Source organism: Cryptomeria japonica, chromosome 6, assembly GCF_030272615.1.
Source record: "Cryptomeria japonica chromosome 6, Sugi_1.0, whole genome shotgun sequence".
In the NCBI taxonomy this organism is placed as follows: Eukaryota; Viridiplantae; Streptophyta; class Pinopsida; order Cupressales; family Cupressaceae; genus Cryptomeria; species Cryptomeria japonica.
This window is the reverse complement of record NC_081410.1, coordinates 155723102-155736157: the sequence shown is the minus strand read 5'-3', so window position 1 is coordinate 155736157 and position 13056 is coordinate 155723102. Positions and strand designations below refer to the sequence as shown.

The 13056-nt window shown below is 37.1% G+C and overlaps 1 protein-coding gene across 1 annotated transcript in view; it reads left to right on the top strand.

Moving 5' to 3' along the window:
• Nucleotides 1-396: 396 nt before the first annotated feature.
• Nucleotides 397-13056, top strand: part of LOC131035107 (AP-3 complex subunit sigma) — a 109331-nt gene continuing 96671 nt past the window's right edge. The window contains exon 1 of the mRNA XM_057966745.2: nt 397-576. Within this exon, the coding sequence (XP_057822728.1) occupies nt 508-576 (69 nt within the window). The 5' untranslated portion in view covers nt 397-507. The remainder of the gene's footprint in view (nt 577-13056) is intronic.

The following is a 13056-nucleotide window of genomic DNA, read 5'->3' as shown; positions in this document are numbered from 1 at the left end:
AAATATCATTTGCCTGGTATAATTGAAATTGTACGTTAATAATTCAATTTATATTTGCAATAGAACTTCATCTAATGTAATGTTAAAATACATTTAAATTTTACCTTTAATTTCTTATGAGCGTATCCCTTGATTCTCCTATAGATACAAGTGCTAGTTAGTATTTAATAAATATCATGTCACCATATATTTATTGGACTTTTTAAACTTAAAAAAAATTAAAAAGTAAATTAATATCAGATTTAAAAATATAAAATAATTCTTAACTAAAAAATAAATTTACATGTTCATAATAAATTAAATTGTTTTTAAGATATTGATATATGTATGTATTTTTTAATTTTTAAATTTAATTTGTTTTTTATTAGATATTGCTGAAATAAGCTCGACAAATTAAAAAATATGATAGCACTCTGCAAATCATTCAAAATTGAATTCAATAGTGCCGTTTGGGAGTAATTTGGAAGGACTCCGTTTTAATCAATCAGAGAAAATTGGACTTCCACGATGATTCGAGCTGTAATAGTGATGAATACCCAGGGCAAGCCCCGTATCACCAAATTTTACGAGTACCAGGTTAGGTTTTTCTTTAGCTTTTCTATACATGTACTTCAATTTAGGTTTTTCAGTAGTTTTTCTACACGTCCTTCAATTTAGGTTTTGATCTGCAAAACAGATCAGCTAGGTATGGGCGTTTGAATGTCGACTTTTCGTTACTGCACATGAGTTAATTATACGATTGTTATGGTTTACTGCTTTGTTGTTAGTATTATTTTTGGCCCATTGTTGTTTGAATTTTTTGGACTGAGCTAGTTTTAAATTCGCTGAATCATTCGTAGAGAAGATGAAGAAATTAGTATTATTTTTGGCCCATTGTTGATTGAATTTCTTTGACTGAGCTAATTCAAATTTCTCTCTAAATCATTCTTAGAGAAGATGAAGAAATTCATAGGGCATCGAAAACGTCGATTTCATTTTATAAGGATTCTATCTAAGGGTGCCAAACTATGTATGATTATTTTAGAAATGTTTGCTGTAATCATTTACTCTTTCTTGCTGTCGGTTTTGCAAAATGTGTAGAAATGGCACCAACGACGGTGTCAAGCTTTGTAGTCGTGGTCCTATAGACTGTTTGTATTTTCATCGATGAAAATTAAATAAATTCATTTAATTTCAATACACTATGGGCAAGATCTGAAAGCATTGTTTGCAACTTTGCACTAAGGACTTTGTATCACCTACTGCATCACCCAATTTGCAAAATCTAGAACTGAGAGTGCGGCGAAAAGAGGCCTTCAAACTTTATTCAGAGTCACAATGAAATTGCTTATGCAACAGAATTGAAGCTTCCATCTGCTCATGCAAAATCAATTAATAAACCAAAACGCTGCATTCTGTGCAAAAGATGAAACAACTCTAAATTATTACTCATGCTTAGTATAATTATGTCTGATCTTTTGATAAATACAGTGCTCAAGTTTAGATGTTCTTGGGCCTCATTCAAACTTTAGCAAAAACATGATCTATAAATAAAGACAGAAAATTTCCACATTCCTTAATGTTTGCTTGTTGATTTCTAGATTAGACTATGTGATCATTTTTCACCATCTAGAAGTCTTCAATTGGACATGATATGTAATGTAATTGAAGCCAGTGCTTAATCATGTAGAAATGTTTTACTGATTACCATATCTGAAATTTCAAATTGTCATTCCAACTGAACTCTGAATTTTTTTTTCTTTCAAAAACTGTTCTAGAAAGAGGAAGCGTGCATATGTTTAGGTCTGATTGATCTTCATTATCCATTTGGATGGATCTTGCTTCATGTATTTAATTGAAGAGATTCTTCAGTGTTTACCACACTTCTTTTGGAGTTTGCTTTCCTGGAATGCAAATCTCAGCTTCTTAGCAATATGAGAAGTGATGTAACTGTCCTTAAGTGGTATGGCCCACTAATCTTCAGTACTTTATGCTTGATATTTTTTGGAATTTTGTTAGAAACTGCCCTGTAGCTGTTGGAGTGATCATTTGGTGCCATTGCCATTTTCTAGTTTTTTCAGTTTGTTTTATGAGGGGGTGTGTTGCTGTTCTCGAGTGGTGGTCTAAAGTTTTGGGTGAGACAGTAAATTTAATAGATCAAAATGCTCAGCAGTATTTCTTGTGTATCTGGGTTGGTTCTGTCTTCTGGTAGAAAAAAGAAATGGTTGGTACAGTGAATAAATTGAGTATTTGTCTCCTATGGCTATGCTGTATTTTTCTGTTGTCTGTTTTGACTTATTATCAGCTAGGATAGAGTTGATGCAGGCAGCTTTAGAGAAAATATTCACCAGTTTTAACATTGGATCAGTCTGTGATGGCCCAAAGGAGAGTCCACATGAACTGGGAAAGAAGGGCAGGGGAAATACAGGCCTCAAAGGTATGTTGTTTGAGGCTAGATTACATGTGGATGAGTCTAAAGAGGAACATGAGAACTTGGGAAATGCTGCTAGGTCAGTAGAGCCTATGGAGAGGTTCATTGAAGCCTTGACCAGACAAAGCTCCAATTTAAAAGTCAATATTGCAGAGTTTAAGGGTGAATTCAATCCAGATTTATTCCTAGATTGGGTCAAAGAGTTGGCAAAATATTTCTAGATACAAGACATTGATGCGGATGATCCTAAAAGAGTGGAAATTGATTCATCCAAATTGAAGTCTCATGTAGCTTGAGAATGAGACAAGGAAAACAAAAAATCAGACTATAGTCTAAGATGCTGAAATATTGAAGAGCCCGATTCTTGCCTTTTGATTACTAGAAAAATATAGTTAAAGAGTTTTAGAACTTAAAATAAAGGGATAGTCAGTGTAGGCCTATCCTGAGCAGTTTATGAGGCTTCCAATTTGAACAGATATATAAGAGAGTGAAGGGCAAGCAGCATCCAGGTATGTTAATGGTTTAAAGCAGAGTTACAGGACTCGCAGAGTCTGGCCTAGACTCGGCGAGTCTTGAGGCGGGTCGCCTATGCTGAGGCTAGAGGGCCCTTGACTCAGACTCGGCCGAGTTTGGCTGGGTCTGCACAGACTCGGTAGACTTGCCGAGTCCTGAGCCCCAGACTTTGCCACCCAGCAAGTAAAAAAAAGGCAAAAAAACTTAAAAAGTCAGTGTAGTCTCCATTAGAGACAAATTTCAAGGACGTGAGGAGTGATAAAGCCAACGCAAACCTTGGACTTTGATAGATATTCTACAAATATTATTTTCTGAGCATTAGATATCATCCAATAGAAAAAATAAATCCCGCCGCCTATATAAAATAATAAAAGTCGTTTGAGCTTTCGGGGGCATTGCCCCTTGACCCCGCCCAGTACCACAACAGGGAGCGCAGCAGGGGTGCTGCCGCCAAACCCCCGTTGAATAATTTGGGGTGAAACTGCGCAGATAAAAGTGGGGAAAATTTAACCTTCGAGTCTGATTAGGCTCCATATAACAACATTGGTCAATATTTATATCAAACTCAGATTTATGAAATTCTCTATTAAAGTTATTTCTACAAATCTGTCCAGTAATTGTTGTTCATTTATTATGATCTAGTTGCTATTCAGTGTGCAAATATCTTTGTTTAGTTGAATAAGATTGGATGCAAATATGTTGGAAGACACAGCTGAGAAGGTGCACCATGTTGTAATACTCCGAGTTCTTATAAAATGTCAAGCTGGTTACAAACCAAATCTGCTTTGCAAATATTATTTTCTGAGTATTAGACATTTTGCACATGTTTGTTATAATTGTTTGGAATATATGACAAGGACTCGGGGTGAAATCAGTAAGGGTATCTCACAGTGGTATCAGAGATTTGACCTGCTAGCCTGTTGGGTTAAGAGTTGCAGTTGTTAGACAAAGATGAAGTCCAATCAGAATCACATTGAGGAATTCATTACAGAGTTTATAAAGTGTTTGCAGGTGTTCCACAAATATCAAGAAGATTTTATGAATTAGATTCATCAGATTTCCATAGTTCATGTTGTTGATTTGCATTTATACTTATGTGATCAGTGTAAAGTGTAAACTTGTGTATGTGCTTCTATTTGATGAGATTATTGTGTCTTTAATGTTTATTTATTAAAGGATGCATGAAACAAGTTTTAAATCCTCGAAATTTTTTGAATTTCTTGGGTTTTTCAATTTACCGAGTCTTGGCCGAGTCTAGGCATTGAGTCCAAGTCCGAGTCAAAAATCAGCTTGCCGAGTCCAAGTCTTGTAACTGTGGTTTAAAGTTTAAGCTTCAAGATGAGCTTGCCTTGGCGAAGGTATTAATACTTAATTGTGGATAAGGCATATTAATATGCAAGGCAAAGAAGATATTGAACCAAAAAAGCAAGATGGTGAGTAAAAGAGGTGATAGTAACTAGAGTAGAGGGAAAGAAGTTTCCTTAGAGACTGCCATGAGTGAAGAGCTATAAGAAGACAAGAATGTGAAGGCCTACTTTAGAGGAAAGGAGGCTATGAAGGTAGAGGACAAGGATGTTGATTTTCTTGAGATTGGAAGCTCTTGAGATGTTTTATTTGTTATGAGGCCCATAAGGCTATAGACTGCCCTCAAAACCTTAAGGGTGGTGGTAGTCCAAGAAGAAGAGAAACCTCTGATAAAGGAAGTTGAAGCAGAGATGGGAGAGAATTTGATGTTGCAAAGAATTTTGATGCTTGGGAGCAAAGAGGCCCCAGAAATTTGATTGGAGGAGAAAGGGTGTCTTCTGAAAAAAATGCAAATGTAAGGACAATGTGCAAGGTGGTCATAGATGGTGGTTCTACTAACAATTTGGCGACTATAGAAATGGTTAATAAATTGTAGCTTGCTTGCATTCCAAAATCTAACCCTGACAAGATTGCATGGTTGAAGAAGTTTCATTGTGTACTTGTGGATAATCTTGTCTTGTCTTGTTGCTTTCAAAATTGGCCCTTATGTGGATGAAGGGTGTGAACAAGATGACAATGAATTTGGTGTGCATATTTTACAACCATCAAAAGTTCATGTCTCCAAAATCTGTTTTCCCTTAAAATTCAAAATTGCAGAAAGTACACTTGATTCTGTTGGTATTTTGTTTCCTGCTGATTTTGTAGCCACTTGTTAAAATTTCATTGGCTGATTGATTCTGATTGGGCACCCCACTGGATCCCCTTAAATATATATTTTTAATTTTTCAGCCAATTGCCATGTAACACATGTTGGCTGCATGAATGCAACTTTGATGGCCAAGCTAAAGTCGTCGCTGATGTCAGTAGTGGAATGCAAAAAACAGGCCTAGCTTGAACCCAAGACCTCCTTTTGCTAGCATCATGACCTACCCGAGTCTGCTAGTTGGTGACTTTACCCCTCCGGTAAGGTCTGCTTGGGGGCAAAGCCAGTGGCACTTTTGCTGCTTTATTCCTCTTGAGTGGCACAACTTTGGTTGTCTGCTGCCCATCATGCCTGCTTTTGAGTGGATTGGCTGGTCATGGGAACCTTTCACCTCCACCAGTAGATTTTGATGCATACTTTTGTTAGTCTTTGCTTGCACACTGCTTCTTTGCAGTTCTGACTGGTGGAGTTGAGCCTTTGCTTCTGCTGTGTCTGACTTTTATAGTTGCAGTGACCTGCTTGGCTGATCATAATGACCTGCTGCTTAGGTCATCTGTCCCTTCAATCATATAGATACATCGACCTTTGATTTGTGAGACAAAGTAGCATTTCTAGAACAAATGTGAAAAATGGACATTTGGCCCATTTCTTTGTAAGGAACCTAAATATGCTAACAGATTTAGAAAATTCTACCCCAAACTCAATATTTTAGGATGTTTGTGAGAAAATCCCATTTTGGCTCCACATCGTAGGATCTAAAATTTGTATCACATTAATGCATTCACTTTCAATCGTCATACACAAATTTGATTTTAGTTCACAAATTATGAAGAGGAACAAATTTCTTCCTCACCCTAGATTAAAGCTCAAATTTTTTCACCATAGTTGAACCTACTCGCCAAAAACAAAAACTTGTCAAGGCCTGAAAAAAAACTCGGTGAAAACTCAGTGAAAACTTGGCAAAAACTCAGCAACTTAAAAAATTGCTTAAATTTGATTAGAAATGCATTTTTTTTGCAAAATTCAGTGAGGAGATGCATCAAATGAGTCATTAAATGAGTACACAAAAAAATCAAGCTGAGTCTAGATATATTTGATTAATTTAAATGCAAATTGGGTACAAAATGGCATCCTCTTGTGGAATGTTGATGGTTGACAGACTGAAACAAAATGAAATAGCAAATTGTTTTTGTAAAACTAAAAGTAAATATTACATCAAAACATTTTACATCTTCCTCTTCCTAGCTTAGTGAAAACCAGGGGAGAGATAGAACTAGAGGGTCTAGTCCCAGGTGTCCAATGTGGCTCCTCCACCTCGTCAAAATGAGGTTGAGGGTAGCATCCCTTGTGGGGGTTTGAGGGTGAGAGAGTGAGGGGTGGAGAGATAGGTCTAGATCTTGAGGGAGAGAGGAGAGATTGAGATAGAGAGTGGTAGAGAGACGGGACAAAGGAAGAGTGATAGGGAGATAGAGAGGTCTAAAATTTGGGGCAGATAAAGTGAGTGAGATAGAGAGAGCGAGAGAATGCTGATAGGAGCCTACTGATTACTAAAATTTGACTAAGTTTGAAAATTTAAAAGATCATCTAAAACTTAGAATTTGCATTATAACTCCTAGAGATCGAAAACCACTCTCAAACATCCTACCAATATATACATGAAATATAACTTAAAGTATAAGAATACTTAAAAGTTATATTTCATGTATATATTCTGATGAAGAGAATGAGACTGACTTGGAAAAAAAATTTGATAGTTTTTTGATGTGTTTTTTATGACATCGCCTAACACAGAATAAAGTTGCCCAACAGTCACTTTACTCTCTCTTGATCAAAGTATGATTGTATGCTAAGATTGCAATAAGTTCAAACAATCAACTCCAAGGTTCCTATATGCAACATATGTGACTTAGTTGGCCGATGTGATTGCTGGTAATCCAAGGGGACTTATGTTTGGATCATTCTTTCACCTCTTTGATGTGGCTGGAACTTCATCATTGGATATAGCAATTTTGCGATGCTTCTGCTTCGAACTGATTGAACTGAAATTAAAGGGGAAAGGGTTAGAGGATCTAAATCTACTCCTAAGGGCAGTGATATCACTGGATAGTGCTCTGGTGGACAAATTCCAAGTAAACCAAGCTCTGCTTCGCCAAGATTAACTACAAATTCGCAAGAACCAGTGCAATCTTTTGAGGATGTTGAAGGATTTTCACATTGAGAAAGTGCATTTGAATAACCAACACGACGCAATCCAAACTACTATTCTCAATCTAAATTAGCATAAATTTGGGGGTTCAGGCTAACTTTACACTGCATCTTATAATCAACAAGATACAAAAAGTATGAACCATGGAAATTCATCAAACACCATTACATACTTCATTGAAATCAAAGCACTTTATCTAACAATTGAGAAAATAAAATTCTACTCTAAGTGAAGAAGGTGAAACCATGTAAGTTTTGAAAAAATAACTTAAGTGGACACCTTCAAAGAACAATGTTTCACTGTTATTATCTCAAAAACTTATCGCAAGAATTTCATACAAATCTCCTTGCTTTACAAATGAGGGGGGTCACCCCTTTATATAGGTTTCATGCCTTGGCTACATGCAAACCCTAATTAGGGGTTTCCTTAAAAGATCCCCACACATGATGCAACAAGGTGGGAATCTACAATAAATACCCATGATGCCCATATACAATTAATTTGTCCATTACAATTTGAATCCCAAAATGCATTAAATGCGCCATCCTCTACTAAATTTTCCTGACATGCAAAGAATATTCCCTCATGCAAAATCACCCATAATGCTTTAAATGCTCCACCATCTTCCCATGTGATGGCTACATGCAAAGGAATATACCATAATGTCATAAATGTGGCGGCTACATGCAAAGGAATCTACCATAATGTCATAAATGTGGCAGCTACATGCAAAGAGGTGCTCCATCAATTCGGCATGTGTTGACCTGGCTGCCACTTGGTGAGAAACCCTTGGAGAGAAAATTTCAGGAGAGAGAAACTTTTGATTCATGAAGAATCTTCTTGAAATTTTGACTTTTCCTTGATCTAAGGAAGCTTTTCCATCGTTTTTACACAGCTCCTATTTTTTAGGGATTTTTCCAAATTAGGGTTCCAGGGTCCAGGAGAGAAAATTCTCTCATGAATCTAAATTTGAAGAAATTTCAAAATTCTTGATGAATTTTGATGCCTGAAAGTGGATTTTTCAAAATTTTTCTTGAGGGGATTTTTTTTGTTCAGTTCATCCTTGACCTTGAATTTCCATGCCTTAGAAAATTTTCTCCAATCCTTGACTTGGGTGTGGAATTCATATTTTGAAGGAAATTTCACCTTTTTTCATTGATTTCCCTGACACCATCATTTTGGCGCCCCTGTATCTCCTTAGGCGCTGAATTGCTATGTAGGAGGAACCTTGGTTTTGACACATTTTCCTTGACCTCTACATTTTGATGCCTGACTTCTACCTTGGGCGCTATTTCCCCTTGAGCTAGGAATTCTACCTTTTCATGTTTTTTCCTTGGCTCTCTCTATTTGGTGCCCTTCTCCTTGTTTGGGCACTAACTCACCTTGGAGGAGGAATTTTTTTAAAATTTTGAGTTTTCCATGACCACCTCTATTTAGCCCCCCAATTTGGTACTTGGGCGATGTTTTGCCAGTGTGAAGGAATTTCAACCTTTTTGATTTGTCCATGGCAACATGAATTTGGCGCCCCATGACTGACCTGGGTGCTGAATTGCTTTAGGGATGGAAATTTGGATTCTCTGATTTTTCCATGCTTACTTCATTTTGGCGCTTTTCTCCTGACTAGGGTGCCATTTGGGCTTGAGGGGGGAATTTCGCCCTTGAATGTTTTTCTATGGTACACTCAATTTGGCACCTTGCTTAGCACTTGGTCACTGAAAACACTTAGGCAAGGAATTTTGCATTTTTGCCCATTTTCCATGGCGACCTTAATTTGGCGCCTCTCCCTATGCATGGGCGCTAGATCACTGTCAAGGAGGAAATTTGACTTGTTTTGAATTTTCCATGACAACCTCCTTTTAGCGCCCTTATTGGGACTTGGGCGCTATTTTGGCACTAAGGAGAAATTTGTGATTTTTTGCATTTTCCATGAGCACCTTGTTTTGGCGCCCATCTTGGCTCTTGGGCGCAAAATAACCATGGGCAAAGAATTTCCCATTTTTTGACTTTTCCATGAGATACTCATTTTGGCGCCTCTTCTTGGGACATGGGCGCCATTTCACCTATGCCAAGGAATTTGGCATTTTTTCATCTTTTCATGACTTAAGGGATTTTTGCACATTTTCTAGATTGGGGTACCACCTTGGGGAATTGAAGTGATTTTTTTCCAGATTTAGAAGATTTTTCATGTTTTCCACTTCTGGAATGGATGCCCACACTTAACCATTTTTGATCCTTTGAGCCTGCTTTTTGACTTTTCCAGATTTAGAAATGTTCAAGAATAATTAGTTTTCAGTGTTTGCCTGTGAGGAACTTGTCAGAATAGGCTTTCCATAAATAGAAAGTGTTTCAAAATCTTAGAGTTAGGGCAAAACAGGATGCAGGGACACTTACTAAAAATAGTAAGTTTGATTTTCGGCAAAATTAGACCAATCCAGGAGGTAGTGAAATCCCTAAAAAATAGGAACTTTCTAAAACTAGAAAGTTGCTTAGAATTCGCTCAAATTTCATGTGTAGGTTCTTTAAAGGACGTCGATTCCAATGCAACACTCAGTTTTTCCAAAACCCTAAAGGAAAGGCCTCAAATCCAAGTCTGAAGGATGAAACCCTAAAATGGACAAAATAGACTCCAGACTTAGCCAAATTTGCTCAAACGAGCTGCTAACTCGATCAAATTAACCCCAAAACACTTGCAAACCATGGAGATCGAAGAGATTGCCGCGAAAAGACCCGAAGAACAAAAGCCAAAAGACCAAGAGGGCCTAAAAGGTAGGGGGTCCCCATTTGCAATGGGGAGATGTGTGTAAACGTCACAACATCTAGACCCCACCCGAATAAATGTTCTTGAATATTTCAAAGATAAAAATACCCAATCCATGTGGGAAGTGTTGAAAAACACTTCAGGGCTAGAACCCAAATTAAAGCACATTCATCTAAGATTGCTTAAGTGTGTGCATATGCATTAATTCCATCTCACAAGACCATCTAGCCTCCTAGAATCAGTCATGGCAAGCTAAAGGTATCTATACTTCAAAAGCATCTTGGACATTGCCTCGCTGCTAGTCAAGTGTCCATAGCTCCGACAAGGTTGTCTTTGAAATTCCCACGAATATTGCTCCATTGCTAGCCAGGCATCCATAGCCCTGGTGGAGTTATCCGCATATTCCCAAAGCCTAAAATTTGATATTTCTTTTCATTTTTTCATCTTTTCTTTCTTTTGATATTGCATTTTTGTTTTTGTCAATTCCTTTGGCTCGTAAGCAGTGAAGCCTACTATGGGCTTGGAAATTTCAGTGGCGCAGAAGCAAAATGTAAGGTTTTCATCGGCCATGACTTCTCCCAGGAAATCTAAATGACTCAAAGTAGTTGATTAGGCGTGTAAAGCATGACAATCTCAAGATTCCTGTGTCAAGACATAGCTTAAGTGGAATATAAGCAGGCTTGCACAAGGGAAACATCATCACCCGACTCACAAATAGGGACTCCAAACATTTACGCCACTCAAAACCCTAAACCTAAGAAAAACCACTTGAGCGGACAAGCTTAAGGGAAACCAGCACCAAAGGCTGAAAACCAAAACCGAAACCCAATTCAAAACAAAACGGAACAAACCAAAACCAAAAAATTAAAGGGAGAACCCAAAACAAAACAAACCAAAACCCACAAAAGGGAAACCTAGTCTAAAATGAACAAAAATTTCGAATGGACAAAACTCACAAGACCTAAATATATACAACTCCGCACATGATTTCTCAGGATGTGTAGGAGCAACATGGCATTAGTCATGGTTCGAAGCCTTGCAAATTTATCTTTAAACTTAGAAAAGTAATCTTTCACAATACAAGTCTCAAACTCAAGCAAAACTTTAGGAATGATTAGCAATTGTGACAACTCATCGGGACCATGATTAATCCATAAACAAGTTGTTCTTCCTAAATTTCCATAATCAAATTCATAGATTTCAATCTTAGGAGCAAGGAGAGAGACAACCTGGTGGTTTTCGTGCGTGGGTGGGAATTCTTGCATATCATCCATTGCTTCATTAGGAGGTCAAAGATGGTGATGTACCATCCCATTTGCATCTGAAACATGCAGATCAAGATCACACTCAATAGCAAACAAACCATGGTGTGAGCTGGATTTGAATGGGAATTTGGAAATATAGGACATTTCTCCAGCTAACTCCTTTTGAATATTTCATAACAAGTTGAGCCCCAACCCAAATAAATCTTCATTCTTTATCACGACAACTTGTTCATCAATCCGCATCTCATGTATCTCAATTTCTTTTAGCAGTTCTTCTTGGATTTTGAGTAGGGGATCAAGCGCTGACCCGAATTGCATTTCACATTCTACTTCCATCTCAGCGGCCCATTGACTATCACACATTCCTTCTTACCTTGAGCTGCTTATCATTTCAGGTGCAAGTTCCTTAAAGGGCCCCGATTCCAATGCAACACCCAATTTTTCCAAAACCCTAAAGGAAAGGCCTCAAATCCAAGTCTGAAGGATGAAACACTAAAACAAACAAAACAGATTCCAGACTTAGCCAAATTTGCTCAAACAAGCTGCAGACTTGATCAAATTAACCCCAAAACACTTGCAAACCACGAAGATCAAAGAGACTGCCGTGAAAAGACCCGAAGAACAAAAGCCAAAAGAGCAAGAGGGCCTAAAAAGTAGGGGGTCCCCATTTGCAATGAGGCGATGTGTGAAAACGTCACAACAGATCTCTTTCAAAAACAGACTCGTCGAGTAATTGCCAAAAACTCGCCAAAAACTGGACGAGTTTTGGTGGTGACTCAATGGTGTTATTTCTCGCTTGAGCCAAAAACTCGCTGAGTTTTCGATGAATAGTGCATCAATGATTTTCACAACAAAACATTGTAGCTTGTCCACAACTTCAATGACACCAAAATCTCGACAACTCCTGCAAAATATTGGATTAAGCCTTAGGGTGCTATCCTGGGCTCTAATACCATGTAAGAACAAGTTCCTATATTTCTTTAAGATCGATTAACTCCAAAAGGTAACATAGTAAAGGTTTGACAGTATGAGAGAGAATAATGCACAAGAGAAGAAAGCATATCTACACAATGTACCAAATTTTCACTTCATCACTTTAGCAAAGTATATCATGTTGTTCTTAATGATTCATGGCTCTCATCTTAGTAACAATGGAAGCGGGGGATAGGTTGTATTGGAGTTAGTGTGTTTAGAAAAATCCCTTGACATAAATTTGATGTCTCTTAACATGTCAAATTAATAATTATAATTTGGACATTTAAATAATATCTTTTACATTATATTCTATTTTAAAATTTTGCACATCGCATAATCTAAAAGATTATTATTTAAATATCTAAATACACTCTATTTAAATTTTAAATACTGATTATTCTATTTAATTATTATATAATAGAATAGCTAATAATTTATATAAATAAATATATTCTATATATAAATTAATAATATATTATTTATATTTCATCTCATAGATGAACACAAGTGCTCAAATTAAGGTCAGAACTTGATGAAATGGCTGAAATATGATTGATGAAGTTGGTTAACTTATATAGAGGTTGAAAGTCTAGCATGGGCCCAAATGTGTTGAATAGGGATTTGAAAGTTTCTTGTATTTTATTGCATTTAACTTAAGGCCATTAATGGCATCCTTGGTCAGCCATGGTGATAGGTGAAATCATTTGTTCAAACGATGAGAGTCACGAGAAAGGCATGTTTGAAGGTCAGGGTGTGTGAAAA